The sequence below is a fragment of the Rana temporaria genome, chromosome 5 (assembly GCF_905171775.1).
Source record: "Rana temporaria chromosome 5, aRanTem1.1, whole genome shotgun sequence".
Taxonomy (NCBI): Eukaryota; Metazoa; Chordata; class Amphibia; order Anura; family Ranidae; genus Rana; species Rana temporaria.
In genome coordinates, this window is record NC_053493.1 from 79825649 (window position 1) to 79844167 (window position 18519).

The 18519-nt window shown below is 44.1% G+C and overlaps 1 protein-coding gene across 1 annotated transcript in view; it reads left to right on the forward strand.

Moving 5' to 3' along the window:
* The window catches only part of XYLB (xylulokinase), a 208994-nt gene that overhangs the window by 62035 nt on the left and 128440 nt on the right, over positions 1-18519 (forward strand). Inside the window, exon 12 of the mRNA XM_040352754.1 lies at positions 4699-4814. Within this exon, the coding sequence (XP_040208688.1) occupies positions 4699-4814 (116 nt within the window). The remainder of the gene's footprint in view (positions 1-4698; positions 4815-18519) is intronic.

Below are 18519 nucleotides of genomic sequence, written 5' to 3' on the forward strand. Positions count from 1 at the left end.
TTGTGGATCGGGCACTTGGGTAGAGATTTTGCGGCGGTGTAACTTAAATGGCAAAAGTTTTGTTGCGCCGGGTTTTTGAGGATTAGGCCCTTCATTTCTTTGTAGGCAAACTTAAAAAATCAGCAGGGGATTAAATAATTATTATTTTATATATATATATATATATATATATATATATATATATATATATATTTAGTTAGGACCCCTGTACTGTCACATAAAGTCTGCTAAATATATTAGGGTCAAGTCTCACATCACCTATCGCACATCTTATGCTATTTGCTATTTGGGTATCTAAGCAGTTAAAAAAAAACTTGTAGTGAAATTTTTTTGATAATATACTTACCTTATCACAAGCTTCTTAAGGTGAGGATGACGTCATCCTCCTTTTAGTAAGATCCGGGGGAATGCCAAGAATCCCAATTCTAGCAATCCTGCACTGTGGTGCAGCGTCTTGCGAGATTTTTAGCGTTCTCCGGGAAGCAGCATGAGGTCACCCCCTGCAGTATGGAAGCCGGGGAAAGCAAGTATATTAACTACTTTCTCTACAGGTGTTTTTTATTATTTTATTACTGTAAAGCTGCAATATGTGACAGGGAAGGGAGGCTGATGTATTAAGCAAACTTTGCAGTCTGCAGTTCTGCTTATTAACGGATCTCTTGTTTTTGCATAATAGCAGAAAAAAATGAAAGGTCACGTCTCTAATAGTTCGTCTAACCATAATCTAATAATAGGAGGCCTGTAAAATAATAGGCCTTTTACACAGTAATGAATTTGTTGTCTTATTGAAGCGGGAGATAGAAATGACCTCGTTGCTGGAGCTGGCGCAGCACTTATCTCCTTCAGCCTCCGCACAACTTTGTTTATTGTTTGCTAGCGCTTTCAGTAACAGTTTATTATAGAATAAATAGGTTTATGGGCAAAGGTTATGTCCGTTACTTTTAATGACCTTTATTGAGACTTTATTACATTCAAATGGGGTTATTGAAGGGAAAGAATAAATAATTGATTCCATTATAATCCGTTTGCTTAAGTACTGTGTATTACATAACTAAAGCTGGCCATACAGTATGCAAATTTCATCCAGTTCGTTGTTCCCAATGAACCAGCTGAATTTTGTATTATGTAGTTGATCCTATCAGGCCCCTCCCCTCCCACGTCCTTCATCTGACAGGACAGAAAATGTTTGGCCGAGCAATGGCTACATCCAGTCAGTTGAAGCCCGCTACTTCGTAATTTTGACAGCCATGGGGGCCAGCTGTCAAAATGCCATAGCTGCAGTTGGAGATTTGTCCATCCACGCTGAACGACATAAATCTTCAGTGTATGGTCAGCTTCAAGAGGAGCTTCAGGCTCCTTCAGACAAAAAAATAAAAGTCATCAGCTACAAATACTGTAGCTGCTGACTTTTTATGTTAGGAAGCTTACCTGTCCACAAATCCACGGTGTTTTCTCCGGAGACAATTTTCAATTGGCTCTCGGGTGCTGCTGCCGCCATCTCGGATAGGTTTCATACTGTGAATGCATGCTGTGAATGGCCGGGTGTCTTACCGAAAAAGGTCCCCTGGCGGATTATGCCCCCCCCCCCCTGTACTGCGCAGGTGCGGCGATTGCCTCCAAAAATTGCAGACCCTGTAGCTCTAGACGGCGCCTGTGCACACTTCTGACATCCAGGCTCATTTCTTACCATCCCCGTGGACATGGAGGATGTTAAAAAAAAGAGCCAGGAGGCTAAGTGAGCGAAGCGAGGACGTGAGGCCGACTGGCCACTTACAGCGAGGTCCACGCTGGCGCCGCATGTTCAGCTATTTTCGGAGGCAAGCGCCACGCCTGCGCAGTACAGGAGGGGGCATAATCAGCAGAACAGCAGCAGTGGGGGAACAAGGAGGGGGGCCGAACTTCTGGATAACTTTGCAGCAGCGAAGTCAGCCGGAAGTGAGAGCGGGTACCTGTCAAAATCAGGTACCCGCTCCCCCCGAAAGGTACCAAATGTGGCAGTGAAGGGGGGAAGGAGGCAAATAAGTAAACTTCCCCTTTTGGATGGACTTTCTTTTTAAGTTCCTGGTAGTTCTGTCATCACTAAAGGGTCTAAAAAAGAAACCTCCATAGAGTGACAGAAACCGTGGAAAGGGGTTCCTCTGCAGGCTGGTTGTGCAGAAAGTGGCCAATAACTTCTGGCGGCCACTTGCCATGATAGTGAACGAGAGCTTCTGACATCCGCAGAAGGAACTGCCTCTGCAGTTTGTACTGGCCATAATCTCCAGTGCGAATAGAGCCTTAGGCCCCGTACACACGACCGAACATGTTTGCTGAAACTGGTCCGCGGACCAGTTTCAGCAGACATGTTCGGTCGTCTGTACAGCCGAGCGGACAGGATTCCAGCGTACATTTGCCCGCCAGACCGTTTTCGAGCGGGCAAATGTTTCTAAACTTGCTTAAAAACATGCCCGCTGGAATCCTGTCCGTCGGACATGTTCGGTCGTCTGTACAGACTTACCGTACATGTCCGAGCGGCTGCCATCCCTCGCATGCGTCGAATGACTTTGACGCATGCGTGGAAGCATTGAACTGCCAGGGCCGCGCACATCGCCGCGTCATCGTCGCGGCGACGGCGCGGCCTCGTCGCCGCGTATCGTGTACGCGCGGATTTCTGTATGATGGTGTGCATAGCCATCATACAGAAATCTCCGGGCGGGCATGTCACGTGACATTCAGGTTGTAGAAGTGTGAAAAGGGCCCTAAAGTACCCTACTTTGGTCCAACTTTGATGCTACTTGAGGTCCATAGACCTCAAGATTACACAAAATACAAAAAATATGGGGGTGGTGGCGCTGTCTGTGTATGCCCTGTGTGACCAGGGTGTGATCTGGCTACTTAGCCTAAAAGTGATCCTAACGCTCAATTGACGAGGATCATATAGTAACAGGTGAATACCACAAATCAGTGTATTAAAGTGAAAGCTAGATGGCCACTAGATGGCGGTAATAGGTGCCTCCGGTATGACTAATAAAGTCAGTGCAAATGCACAAAAATTGTAACCAGCTAGTTAATAGCAAGACATAACAGTAATAATATAGTAAAAAAATTAATAATAAAATGGTATAATGTACAATCAAGTATAACCACTACCCAATATGTAAAGTGAGTGATTAAGTGCAGTGAACCAACCCAGAAAAGGGTTTAGAGTGTAGCGTCCACCAATATATAAAGAGGGTGGTTCTAATTGGTAAACCAAAAATAGTACAGTTGAGTCATCCAAAAATAACAGCAATATGCTGAGTGAGCAGTATAGTGTGACCACCGTCTGTTAAATGTGAATCAAAAAAATAATAATAATGACAAAAATATTTTTCATTCGGACGGTGTCATCAAAATGTCTAACTGGGTGAACAAACACAAATCAATATAGTGATATGGTTAAAACATCCACAGATAGCAGCAAATAATTGTGGCAACCATCTGTTGGGAGTGAGTCACAGAAAGTCCTTCCACCTAAAGGCAATAAATGAGTGACAACATGAAACAGTTCATTCAGAGGGTGTCATCTTAGTGGCTTGATGGGTGAACAATCTTAATACTTCAGGTGCATTCGCTGTGGCTCCGGTGCTCCCCCTTATGTGTCCCCACTCACCAGAGTTGAACACCCCTACAGGGGTAACCAGCATAGATAGGATATCCACCAGATATTGCACGGCTTCAGCCTCTAGGCAATGGACTTCCTGGCGTTCCCTTTGGATCCACAGTAAGGTTGAGTTGCTGTATTTATACACCTCCAAAAACAAAAAGGACAGAAGATCCCATAGCGTAGTACAGTTGAAAAAATAGCCCAAGGCTAGGTTTATTGGCGTTGCCAGCAGTAATGACAAATATGCAGAGAGTAACAGGGGATAAGTTGTAAAAAGTAAAAATAAATAAATGCAAAAAATATGTAAAAAAATATAGTAAGAACTTTAAAAGGTCCAGGCTGGTGTAGTCTCCCAGCCGTGGAGTATAAGAGAAAAAAAGCTGCTAAAATAGCAGTGTCCCCACTAGGCACTAGTCGTCCGGTGCTTGTGACTGAGCTGTGGAGCGGCGTGCGCTCCAAGTGCGTTCCAGCTCGTCTCCCGGAAGTGCGTGGGGGTATGCGTGTATCCGCTTGACGATCGTTTCGTCCAATCACGTCTTCTGAAGCGGATCACTTTTAGGCTAAGTAGCCAGATCACACCCTGGTCACACAGGGCATACACAGACAGCGCCACCACCCCCATATTTTTTGTATTTTGTATTATTTATGTTTACCTTGGTAAACATGGTTTAGGGGGGGCAGCAGTCTGTTCATATATACCTTCCTTATCCCCACCTTACATACGCGCAGGTTTTGCTTCCTTTTTTCTTCTCAAGATTACACAGGCTTTGCTTCAAGTCGCGTTAAAGTCACAGCAAAGTAGGCAAATAGATTGTGCACTAATTTTCCTTAGTAAATGTGGCAAAACATCACTTTGTAAAATATACCCAATCAGGTACAAGGAAAAAAAAAAGTTTTTTTTGTGCATGATTGGCTGATTGAAATCAGCAGAGCTTTACCACATTTACTAAGCTCTGTGGAAAATAAATGCAAGTGCTCTTGTAAAGTCTACAGCCTATCTGCCATTAGTAAATCAACCCCACATAGTCTTCTGTAAAATTATCTCAACAAACCAGATTCTTATTTTAACACAGGTCAGCCTTGGCACAAGTGACACTCTGTTTCTTTGGATTCAAGAGCCCACCCCTGCTTTGGAGGGGCATATATTCTGCAACCCAGTACAGCCTGAGGATTATATGGCCTTACTATGGTAAGTACACACCACCTATGCTGGTTAATTTGACATGCCCAAGTAATGTCATAATATCATGCTTTCTGCAGTAAATAGCCGATTAGTCTGAAAATGATTCAGGTCTTCCTCACTGATACTGTAAAGCTTCCACCAACTCAAAAGAAAGTTTTTTAGAGTGTGTGCGCCCCTACCCAGAAATTCTGGATCACGTATCAGATATGTGATCCAGCGCAGCGAGGCTGCTTTGCCGCTGTACTTCTTATGCCTCGTACACACGACCGGTTTTTCGATTAGAAAACTGCAATTTTTTTGATTGGTCGAGAAAACCAGTCGTGTGTATGTTCCATAGCAGTTTTCCCGAAGACAAAACTGGCCACAAAAAAATTAGAACCTGGTCTTTTTTGTCCCGTTGTGTTCTTGTCGCGAAAACCGCTCGTGTGTATCCTTTTCCGAGGGGAAAAAAAACGTTTGTAATTGAGATAGCACATTCGTCACGCTGTAACGGACTAAAAGAACAAGGCTGAAAAGCACAAATCGTCTCTCACCAAACATTTACTAACACCAGGATCAGCAAAAGCAGCCCAAAGGGTGGCTTCATTTGAAGGGAACGTCCTCTTTATAGTGCCGTTGTACGTGTTGGACGCCACTGCGCTTTGGTCGAGCGTTTGTTTGACTGCAAGGCAGGCTTGAGAGGAATCGCGTTGGGAAAAACGTTGGGTTTTGGCATGTCAGGAAAACCGGTCGTGTGTACAGGGCATAAGTTCACACTGGCATTAAAAGCAGGCATTTGAGGGAGTTTAAAAAACATTAAAATTTATTTATAATATCCCATTTGTGGAGTGGTTTTAACACACCTTAACGGCAGGGGTGGCCTGTCCATTAAGGGTGCACGGGCGCCGCCTCCCCTTTCCTTTTTTTTTTGAAGCACCTGATTACAGCCAGAGGCTCTAATAGGCTTCAAAATAGGGTGGGCTCTTGCACTCGCAGCCCACCCAGGTGTGTTAGAATAGTTAATGAATATTCGCTATTCTAACACTGAACTGTCTCTCTGCCACTCAGGAAGCGTGGGTCTGATACCCTTTCCCGATTGGCTGAAAGGACAGGTGATCCTATTGGATGTCTAGGAGGAGGAAGAGGGAGATGCACGGCAGAAGCCACCATGATCCACAGGAGGAGGAAGGAAGAAATCTATTGCCTGCCGGACACGATGCCTGCCGCCCGTTTTCTAGATGGGGTGCGGGGCTTTGATGTCCTGACCGACTGGGCAGGGTGGATGTTTGCTGCCCCCCAAAAGAAAAATACACCTGCCACCATTGCCTAAGGCTCATCAAACGCTTCAAAACTGTACATAGTGGCCGTGATTCAGATACATTGTCGTATCTTTGAGCGGGCGTAGCGCATCTCATATGCGCTACGCCGACGTAACGTTGAGGCAAGTACTATATTCAGAAAGCACTTGCTCCCAAAGTTACGTCGGCGTAAAGTAAATGGGCCGGCGTAAGCCCGCGTAATTCAAAGTAGCAAGGCAGTGGGCGTGTTGTATTGTAATGAAGCGTGACCCCATGTAAATGCATGGCCAATCGAACGGCGCATGCTCAGAATCACGTCGCAAATACTCCCTAAGATACGTCGGCTCAATGCTTTCGACGTGAATGTAACTTACGCTCAGCCCCATTCACGTACGACTTATGCAAACGGCGTAAAATACGACGCTGTTTCGACGTGTCCGACATCTATACCTTAACATGACTTACCCCTGCTTTATGAGGGGTAAACTTACGCCGGACATAAGCCTTATGTAAACGGCGTAGCTAAATCCGACGGGCGCAAGTACGTTCGTGAATCGGTGTATCTATATCATTTGCATATTTGACGCGTAAATCTACGGAAGCGCCCCTTGCGGCCAGCGTAAAAATGCACCCAAGATACGACGGCGTAAGGAGACTTACGTTGGTCGTATCTTGCAAAACTCAGGCGTATCTCAGTTCCTGAATAAGCGCATAGATACGACGGCGCGCATTTGGACTTACGACGTCATATCTGGAGATACGCCATCGTAAGTCCTTTCTGAATCCGGGCCTGGGTGTTTAGGGAGCGATTTTAAGGCTTGTAAAATGCCAGTCTCATGCCCATACTAAAGCTCATTGACGTGAGTCTAACAGCCCTATACTAATGCTATAGGAGCGTTTGTTAAGCATTAGGGCTTTTTCACACTTGACTAAATTGCTAAGTGAGGCAGGCGGTTGGCAAGGGGTTAAACATATATTGATCTGTCCAGTTAGGTATATTAACCACTTCCTGACGGTCAAATAGCAGAATGATGGCCGGGAAGTGGTTTTATTATCCTGGCTGGGTGTCTTATGACCACCAGGTAAGCCCACCAGGGATGGCAATAATTTCCCATTAGGGATGGCACTCTGTGCCCATCAGTGATGCCTGCCAGTGCCTCTGATCAGTGCTGCCTATCAGTGTCATCTATGAGTGCCCACCAGTGTCCATACGTACCATCCAGTGCCACCTATGAGTGTCCATCATTGCCACCTATGAGTGTCCATCATTGCCACCTATGAGTACCCATTACTGCCACCTATGAGTGCCCATCAGTGCTGTCTATCATTGCTGCTTATCAGTGCAGCCTAATAGTACCTGTTAGTGCAGCATTTATATGCTTCATCATATACAGTTGTGTTCAAAATTATTCAACCCCCCAATGCTGTAAAGAGTTTTAGGGAATTTAGTGTACATTTGTAATTGTATTCAGAATGAAATCCTACAAGGACTTCTTAAAGAACCATATGCAACTAAAATGACATCAATCGGTTTTGTAATACAGTAGTAAATGTTTATTTTGTGAATTCTTCATTTACACAATTATTCAACCCCTTAAAGACTACCACTCTGAAGAACAGAGGTTCATTGAAGTGTTTTCAATCAGGTATTGAAAACACCTGTGGATGTCAGGGAGCAGCAATAAAGCCTAATAAGCACCAATTAGGCAGCTTTAAAATGACTGTGATACTCAGCTCCTTCTAGACATTTACTGGTGTGGTTACAAACATTGTGAAGTCAAGAGAATGGTCCAGGAAGACAAGAGAAGAGGTCATTACTCTTCACAGGAAGGGCAATGGCTATAAGAAGATTGCAAAGATGTTAAACATACCAAGAGACACCATAGGAAACATCATTCGCAAATTCAAGGCAAAGGGCACTGTTGAAACGCTACCTGGTTGTGGCAGAAAGAAGATGCTGACTTCAACGTCTGTGCGCTACCTGAAGCGTAGAGTGGAGAAAAGTCCCCGTGTGACTGCTGAGGAACTGAGAAAAGATTTGTCAGATGTGGGTACTGAAGTTTCTGCTCAGACAATACGGCGCGCACTGCGTAATGAAGGCCTCCATGCCAGAACTCCCAGGCGCACCCCTTGCTGTCTCCAAAGAATAAGAAGAGTCGACTGCAGTATGCCAAAAGTCATGTGGACAAACCACAGAAGTTTTGGGATTGTGTTCTGTGGACTGATGAAACAAAATTAGAACTGTTTGGGCCCATGGATCAACGCTATGTTTGGAGGAGAAAGAACAAGGCCTATGATGAAAAGAACACCTTGCCTACTGTGAAGCATGGCGGGGGGTCAATCATGCTTTGGGGCTGTTTTGCTTCTGCAGGTACAGGAAAGCTTCAGCGTGTGCAAGGTACCATGAATTCTCTTCAGTACCAGGAGATATTGGATGACAATGTGATGCAGTCCGTCACAAACCTGAGGCTTGGGAGACGTTGGACTTTTCAACAGGACAATGATCCCAAGCATACCCCCAAGTCCACTAGAGCATGGTTGCAGATTGAAGGCTGGAACATTTTGGAGTGGCCATCGCAGTCACCAGACTTAAATCCGATTGAGAACCTCTGGTGGGACTTAAAGAAAGCAGTTGCAGTGCGCAAGCCTAAGAATGTGACTGAACTGGAGGCTTTTGCCCATGACGAATGGGCGAAGATACCCGTAGATCGCTGCAAGACACTTGTGTCAAGCTATGCTTCACGTTTAAAAGCTGTTATAACTGTAAAAGGATGTTGTACTAAGTACTAAGATTGAATGTCACTTGGGGGTTGAATAAAACTGATAATGATGTGAGCACAGAAAAGACATTTGTCGTTATTTCATTATAAATGTTATGTTATATTTGTCTGACATACACGTGCCTCTTTGATTTAATTGTAAGCAGGATGACTGAATGATCAAAATCAATGTCAAACTGGGCAAAACAATCAATTTCAGTGGGGGTTGAATAATTTTGAATACAACTGTAGCTTCATCAGTGCCATGTTCAACTGCTGTTCACATGGAACCCTCATCAGTTCCCGTCAGTGCAGCCTCATTAGTGCCCACCAGTGAAGGAGAAATGTACTTATTTACAAAGTTTTTTTAACAGAAAAAAAAAAAAAACCCCAGTGGTGATCAAATTCCCCCAAAAGAAAGCTCTATTTGTGGGAAAAAAACTTGGGGGCGGTGGGGGCGTCGGCAGTAAAGCGGCGCTATTTTTAGCACGCTTTACCGTAGTTTTCACTGTGCTATTTGGCCGCTAGCAGAGCACTTTTAACCCCCGCTAGCGGCCAAAAAAGGGTTAGGCGGTGCTTTTTGTTGGCGGTCCGGCGGTACTGCCCATTGATTTCAATGGACAGGGGTGCTTTAGGAGCGGTATATTCACCGCTCCTACAGCGCCTCAAAGATGCGGCTAGCAGGACTTTTTTAACTGTCCTGCCAGCGCACCGCTCCAGTGTGAAAGCCCTCAGGCTTTCACACTGGAGTGAATGCAGCGGCTCTTTATGGGCACTTTGCAGGGGCTATTTTTAGTGTTATAGCACCTGCAAAGCGCCTCAGTGTAAAAGGGGTCTAAGTGCAAAATAATATAGCAAAGCCACTAAATATAATTGAAACAAGGAAAACCAAGACCAAGAGTGTAGTGTGCCATCTCAAATATAGGGATGCTTATAATAACTTATAAATTAGTACCCTTAGAAATAACAGATCACAAATGAGTATTGGGTAATGAGTACTAAGAGTCACTGTTTAAAATTAAGTAAGAGCTGCGTCTAATGTACAGCAAGTATAAGATTCTGCACATACCCCAGATTTTTCAGACAACTTCTGTGGTCATAGATTAGTTTCTTATATGGTAGCGTTTTAATAATTTATGCTTTTCTTTCGTGTGAGGTAGGCATCCCAGCTTGGATCCAGACCTTAGCTATCAGCTTCTTGGCAGAAAACAATACTTCATGCAAAAATGTGCAAGTAGATAAATGTTATAAATGATAAATTCCAAAGGCCCAGGAGTAGTATTGAGCAAACGGTTCACCCCAAACATGAATTTGGGCCGAACATTGGTTGTTCGCCCGTGCGGCGAACACGCAAATTATCGGGGCGTTTGACCGATTGTTCAGCCCATCGAGCATCCCACAATTCACTGCGTGCTGCACATTGCATTAAGAGCCATGATTAGCAGTAAAGGATTTGTCCAATCAGTGCACAGAACACTGTCAGAGCCATGATTGGAGAAAGTAATGATGACTGTGCCCAATCATGGCTCATTGCTCATAGACCTACCCCCTCTATAAAAGGATCCTTCCCAAAACAGCCATTTGCAGCTGGATATTGGAGTGAAGATAGATAGAACAGGGCTCTGTTCATTGCTACTAGAAAGTTAGAGTGCTATAAAGTGCTATTGTAATTCTAGTGTGAGTGTAGAGTGTAAGTGTATGTGAATATAGTGATAGTGCAGCGTGAGTATTGAACTGCATTCGTGCCATTTTACTGCAGTATATTGAAGTGTGTCAGTGCAGTTTTACTGCAGTATTTGAGTGCATCAGTGTATATTATACACACACTTAGGTACAGTGGATTACCACTTGAACATGACCTGGAAGGATAAGCATAAGTTTAGCATTAATCCTGGCAAGACTTCTAAAGGGGGTACCTAGGCCGGCCTATTTAACTTTAATCCTAATGAGAGATCAAACAAGAATAGTATGAGAGTCCTTTAAGTAGTAATGACAGCAATGTCCCAGTTGCAGACCTGATGGTCTTCGCCGGCAGTCAGAGCTCAATAACTGTTTTCAAAAAGGGGCAGTAACAAGGAAATGGTATTCCTTGGAATTGTTGAAGCTAAAGGTGTCTATGTACAGTGTTCAAATAGAAGTGATGTAAAGTGTCCCAATAGAGCAACAAAGGAAGGTTTGCAAAAGTGGGCGATTGTCCTCTCACCAACGACCAGGCTGATACAATGCCTTCTGCCTGCACGACCGCGCAATTGTCAGCTAAAGCGACGCAGTGCTGAATTGCAAGAAATACCCTGGTGAGGAAGGGGATAGATTCTTCCAGGGCTGAAGTAGTTAATCAAGCCTTGATTAGACAGACAATCCAGCAACAAGCCCACAGCCCTGGATACACAAAGTACATTACACATTATCATAAACATAAACATCCTACAATGGTTCGATAACGAGGCAAAGTAGATACAAGACTAATCCTATCCTGTAGGAACCTTCAGCCAACAGATTAGCCAACAGACAGAAACAATAGGTGACTCAGTTAACGCAATTAACAATGGGAATTAGCACCTAGGAGGCACACAAAGGGGCAAAGACACCAATACATATCACCTTAAACAGATTATAGCAGGAGACCCCCAGCATCAGGTTGTTTTGAGCTGATTGTTCTAACATCTGCTCTGAGTCTCAGAGTTTAGGTCATTGATGATTTGGGCATAGAGGCCCTAAATCTGTATCCAGGTCCTAGGTTTCCAGAGTCTGTGTGTTTCAGGGAGACATGGACTTGAATCTGAAAAAAAACTTCTGCAAAGGCCCCCCCAGGCACACCTTCCAAAAAATAGAACCCCTCTAATGCCAGGGCCCATAGTCAGTAGGCAAGAGGCTAACCTGCAGTCCCCTCAAAATGCCCCTGTCTTGGTTAGGTCTGTAACATTTGGTACTTCCACTGTTGATGGAGTAGGAAAGCATGCTTTTTAGCCCAGGTTCACACTGGGTACGATTTGGTTAGATTTGAGATGCGATTTCACTTGTGAAATCGCATCTCAAATTGGCGGCAATTGTCGGCAATGACACCGTCCTAATCGGTGCGACGCTGCATCTGCGGCGCTGCACCGATTTCAAAAAGTAGTTCCTGTACTACTTTTTGCGATTTAGGGCCGCGATTTACATAGACATCTGTGCAGAAACCTGCACAGATGTCTCTTAAATCGCGGCCAAAATCGGGACTGCCAGCGGGAGTGAAATCGTGCGAGTTCAGCTGAACTCGCACGGCTTCACTCCTGCAGCCCAGTGTGAACCAGGGCTGAATGTTACACAAATGTCAATTGAAAGGTAAGTATCGCAAATTTTATCTTTTAGGTAAATCTTTTTAAAATAAGGGATAGGACACCTGGAATGTGTCCGGACGGCAGGTTTATTTACGTTTTGGAGTAAAGCAGGAAGGAAACAGTATCCGTGATGTAATGTGCAGAGACAGGCAAGTGTGGAGCTATTTACAAACAGAGAGGTCTAGGCTGTGATCCGATACAGATGATCAGCAGGTCCCATCCATGAAACATTGGCTGGGATCTGCTGACATACTCAAATCACAGGAGAGCAGGCAGGCAGGGCTGGAAACAGGCAGCACTGTATATACCAGTACATTGCAGTGCCTGTAGCTGCCCCCTATGTATTTATTTGCCTAGCTTACTCTTTTTCACTGAATGAAGAGACAACTTATTGCGCTGGAGCACACAGCCATGGGCGTAGGAACCGGGGGGGACGGGGGGGACTCATCCCCCCCAGGAAAAATTGCGGGGGGGACAGGTATGATAAAATCCCCCCCAGGTTAGGAGGACTTGGAGCCAGGGGCGTCGGGAGGCCAGGGCTTGGGTGGCTGGACCCCCGAATGTGTCCCGGAAAAGCCCCAAGTCTCGGCATGCAAGCTCTCTATTGTGAGCGACCGCCGGGAACCGAGTCCTGACGAGTGCCATAGCAGCAGGTCCCGCCTTCTGGAGCCTGTGATGGACGTCCCACTGCTCCAATACCGCACCGCAGGACGTGTGACGTCCATCATAGGCGCCGCAGGTGGGAATTACAAATACTCGGCGCTCGGGCGGGCGGCTCTCCTCTCCTCTCCTCAGGCTCCTCGGCTCTCCTACCCCCTACCCTTCAGTCCTCTGCGCTTCTACCAGCTCCTCCACTGACGCTAGAATGACCGGGGGTCCAGCCAGTAGCCCAGGCTTCCCGACGCCCTTGCAGGTGTGTGAATTCATTTGTTTACATACACAAAATGCGATAAGAGGAGAAGCTGCAAATGTCCAGACTCCCTTGTTTTCTTTTGATCAGCACATCCACATGTTTCCTTAGACAGCCAGTTGTGAACAATATAAACCTCATGCTTGGAAGTAAAATTATGTTTGTTTTAGCTGGAAGCAAGTGCATCTTCTGGAAGGAGCATAAAAGAATGCAAATCTTTTTCATTTTTCGATTCACATTAAAGTGGTCCTTCACCAATATACATTTTTATATATATACTGTATATATATATATATATATATATATATATATATATATATATATATATATATATATATATATATATATATATATATAATGTGTATGTATATAGGTCAGTGTACGTCAGGTCACTACCATCAGTGTAGGTAGGTCAGTATATATAGGTCAGGTCACTACTGTCAGTGTAGGTAGGTCAGTGTATATAGGTCAGGTCACTACCGTCAGTGTATATAGGTCAGGTCACTACTGTCAGTGTATATAGGTCAGGTCACTACCATCAGTGTATATAGGTCAGGTCACTACCGTCAGTCTAGGTAGGTCAGTGTATATAGGTCAGGTCACTACTGTCAGTGTAGGTAGGTCAGTGTATATAGGTCAGGTCACTACTGTCAGTGTAGGTAGGTCAGTGTATATACGTCAGGTCACTACCGACAGTGTATATAGGTCAGGTCACTACCGTCAGTGTAGGTAGGTCAGTGTATATAGGTCAGGTCACTACCGTCAGTGTAGGTAGGTCAGTGTATATAGGTCAGGTCACTACTGTCAGTGTAGGTAGGTCAGTGTATATAGGTCAGGTCACTACCGTCAGTGTATATAGGTCAGGTCACTACCGTCAGTGTATATAGGTCAGGTCACTACCGTCAGTGTAGGTAGGTCAGTGTATATAGGTCAGGCCACTACTGTCAGTGTAGGTAGGTCAGTGTATATAGGTCAGGTCACTACCGTCAGTGTAGGTAGGTCAGTGTATATAGGTCAGGTCACTACCGTCAGTGTAGGTAGGTCAGTGTATATAGGTCAGGTCACTACTGTCAGTGTAGGTAGGTCAGTGTATATAGGTCAGGTCACTACCGTCAGTGTAGGTAGGTTAGTGTATATAGGTCAGGTCACTACCGTCAGTGTATATAGGTCAGGTCACTACCGTCAGTGTAGGTAGGTCAGTGTATATAGGTCAGGCCACTACCGTCAGTGTAGGTAGGTCAGTGTATATAGGTCAGGTCACTACTGTCAGTGTAGGTAGGTCAGTGTATATACGTCAGGTCACTACCATCAGTGTATATAGGTCAGGTCACTACCGTCAGTGTAGGTAGGTCAGTGTATATAGGTCAGGTCACTACTGTCAGTGTAGGTAGGTCAGTGTATATAGGGTCAGGTCACTACCGTCAGTGTAGGTAGGTTAGTGTATATAGGTCAGGTCACTACCGTCAGTGTAGGTAGGTCAGTGTATATAGGTCAGGTCACTACCGTCAGTGTAGGTAGGTCAGTGTATATAGGTCAGGTCACTACCGTCAGTGTATATAGGTCAGGTCACTACCGTCATTGCTGGCGAGTAAAAATGCTGCCCCCCCCAGATTTGTAAGGGTTCCTACACCCATGCACACAGCATCCCATCCATGTCTGTCTATTCCATCACAAATGTGATGAAATTCATCTTATCACTTCATTGTCTAGCCTGCTTATGGCTGTGTCAGATCTATTTACGGTTTAGCTTTCACCTGAGCATTAGACTGAGAAACCTGGAAATTTGGGGATATGTAGTATCTTCACAGAAAGTGTCAGTTCTTAGACTACAGAGAGAGATCATGGACTAACCTGTGCAGTGACATGTCTCATGTTTGAACACAATCAAAAACTGCCGACAAAGGAATGTGAAGATTTACTCTACTATATGCTGTACAAATAGCCCACCAAGTGAAACCATGAAACTACATGATTAATACACTTCTTATACAGGTGAAACCACAAGGTGCAGGTAGGAGGGTTAATAATGCCTTTAACCACTTGCCTACTGGGCACTTTTACCCCCTTCCTGCCAAGGCCAATTTTCAGCTTTTAGCACTGTCACACTTTGAGTGAAAATTGTGTGGTCATGCAACACCCAAATGATTTTTTTTATCATTTCATTTTTTTCACACAAACAGAGCTTTCTTTTGATTGTATTAAATCCCTGCTGGGTTTTTTATATTTTATGCTAAAAAACAAACAAAAAAAGACCAAAAATTTTGAAAAAAATATGTTTTTATTAGATTCCGCCTGTAAATTTTGTGAATAGGTAATTTTTCTCCTTCACTGTTGGGCACTGACTGATAGGCTGCACTGATGAGGTGGCACTGATTAGGAGGCACTAGTATATCACAGTGATAGGCACTGATACATAGCTCCCAACTGTCCCTGATTTCGAGGGACTGGTCCTGATTTGGAGCAATGTCCCTCTGTCCCTCTTTCCTTCTCATTTGTCCCTCATTTTGGTCTGATCTATACAGATGTATATAAAATGAACTTTTTATCTATCAAAAAGTGTTTCCCAGTGCTAAACCTTTCATCCAATTTCTAAATTGCTGCATTTGTAAATTCCAATGGCCAATATAAAGGAATATTAGTGGTAAAAAAAGCACTTGTGTGTTTAACCAATCTTGTTTTTTTTTTATACAATTCTCCTTTAAGGGGGCGTGGCAAGGGGTGTGTCCTATGCCTGCATACTTTTGCTGACAGGTGTCCCTCATTTCCATCTCAAAAAGTTGGGAGGTATGCTGATAGGTGGCACTGATGAGCACTGATAGGTGGTACTGGTGGGCAATGATAGGCAGCAAGGATAGGCGGCACGGATGAGCAGGCACTGAAAGGCAGCACTGACTGGAATCACTAATGGGCACTAATTGGTGTCATTGATGGACACTGATTGGTGTCACTGATGGGCACTGAGCTGCTTATAGGTGTACTTAGGCAGAGGGTTGTAATGTTTCCAGCCCTCTGCTTGCCCCTCCCACCAGCCATGATCTGCCTGCATTGCAGAGAACAGGGGTAGGCAACCTGGGGCCCTCTAGCTGATGTGAAACTGCATTTCCCATGAGGCATTGCAAGGCTGGCAGTTACAATTACTCCCAGGGCCATGATGGAACTTGTAGTTTGGCAACAGCTGGAGGGCCCCAGGTTTCCTACCCCTGGCATAGAAAGACATAGACCCAATGATGATGTCACTGGGTCCAAAATAAAGTATGTAATGAAAACAGAAAGATTTTATTAAGGACATTTCATAAGCATATTGATGAGGGGGGAAAGAACCAGGGAAGGCCAAATACAAGGCGATTAAACAGCTTTAATTTTGTGTATAAACATTGCTTTAAAATAAACTTTACAACAATAACTCAAAATGCGTACTCACTGAAAATAGACTATAATTTCCTTTTACAGCAGTGACAGTTTAATACCATGTCTTGACGGTGTGTATTATGTGCTGTATATTGGATAATGTGCAGATGCATATCACCATGTGGCTGCTATTATTCTAATTAATAAACTATTGATTACTATGCAGAAGCATCAATAAAGGTAGTTTAACTGGCGATAAAACCACTTGAAAAGCAGCATGTCCTTTTCTCATTTTAATTCAAATTAAATGATGAGGATAATGCTTATGGCAACAGTTATACATCCATGTACTTATTTTTCCTGTCTTTTTCATTTGTCTTATCTTAATAAATAATAATGAAGTCTATGTGTAATGTACAGTAATCTTGCGTTGTTTACTATCAACCGTTCACGGGTAAAATCCTATTAATTTCTATGGGTGTCCTCACTTTATACATCATCATTGACCATTACATTTACTGCATTTAAAGCTGGTCTTCAGGCATACACATGTCATTTTTTTTAAAACTGTTTAACCTGCCAAAAGTTTTATCATTTCTTCATTCAATCTTGTGATATGACATCACTGTCATTTTTATTTAATATTTTTTTAAAGCGGTACTAAACCCAAAAGCAAACATTTATTATATTGCAGCCTACCAAGTCATGTAAAACCTTCATCCCAAAAGAAAATGTCTGTAGCGGCTTGTGTAGCTGCAGTGTGAGCTAGAGCTTGGCTTCAATTTGTTAGTGTATTTAAATCTGTTAGTACATCTAACACTCCCCTCCCCCCTTGAATGGCCTGCACAGAGACCTGACCTCAACCCAATAGAACAGCTTTGGGATGAATCACAGTAAGGACTGTGAGCCAGGCCTTCTCCTCCAACATCAGTGCCTGACCTCACAAATGCGCTTCTGGAAGAATAGTCAAACATTCCCATAGACACACTCCTAAACCTTGTGGACAGCCTTCCCAGAAGAGTTGAAGCTGTTATAGCTGCACAGGGGCCAACATTGTTCTCTGTAAAGAGCTCCAACTTCAGGGGTTAAAAAAAAAAAAAACTTTGTTACATTTTTATTTTTTTGACCATAATAATGTAAAAGCACTAATTATTCTTTTTAAAGCTGGCTCTAGTCTTGTGTTCCTTAACCACTTCCATACCAGGCATTTTCATCCCCTTCCTGCCCAGACCAATTTTTAGTTTTTAGCGCTGTCGCACTTTGAATGAAAATTTGCGCGGTCGTGCGACGTGGCTACCAAACAAAATTGACGTCCTTTTTTCCCACAAATAGAGCTTTCTTTTGGTGGTATTTGATCACCTCGGCGGTTTTTATTTTTTGCACTATAAATAAAAGAATAGCGACAATTTTGAAAAAAACACAATGGGCCAGATTCAGAAAGAATTTACGTTGGCGTATCTATTGATACGCCGCGTAAGTTCTAGGATGCGCCGGCGTATCTTTTTTCTGTATTCAGAAAGCAAGATACGCCGAAATTTGGCTAAGATACAACCGACGTAAGTCTCTTAGGCCGTCGTATCTAAGTTGCATATTTACGCTGGCCGCTAGGTGGCGCTTCCGTAGATTTACGCGTCGAATATGATAATGAGCTAGAAACGCCGATTCACGAACGTAGTTGCGCCCGGCGTATCTATATACGTCGTTTGCGTAAGGCGTCGGACCGGCGTAAAGTTACCCCTGCTATATGAGGCGCGGGCAATGTTAAGTATGGACGTCGGGATTTTCCATAGTTTACGTAAGTCGTACGCGAATAGGGCTGTGCGTAACTTACGTACACGTCGTAGGCAGTGTTCGGCGTATCTCGGCGTATCTCTAGCCGACGTGATTCTGACGCATGCGCACTGGGATACGTCCACGGACGGCGCATGCGCCGTGCATTCGGCGCCTCATTTACATGGGGTCACGGATCATTATACTAAAACACGCCCACCTCCTTCCTATTTTGAATTAGGCGGGCTTACGCCGGCCCATATACGCTACGCCGCCGTAACTAAAGGCGCAAGTTCTTTCTGAATACAGTACTCGCCTTTCTAAGTTACG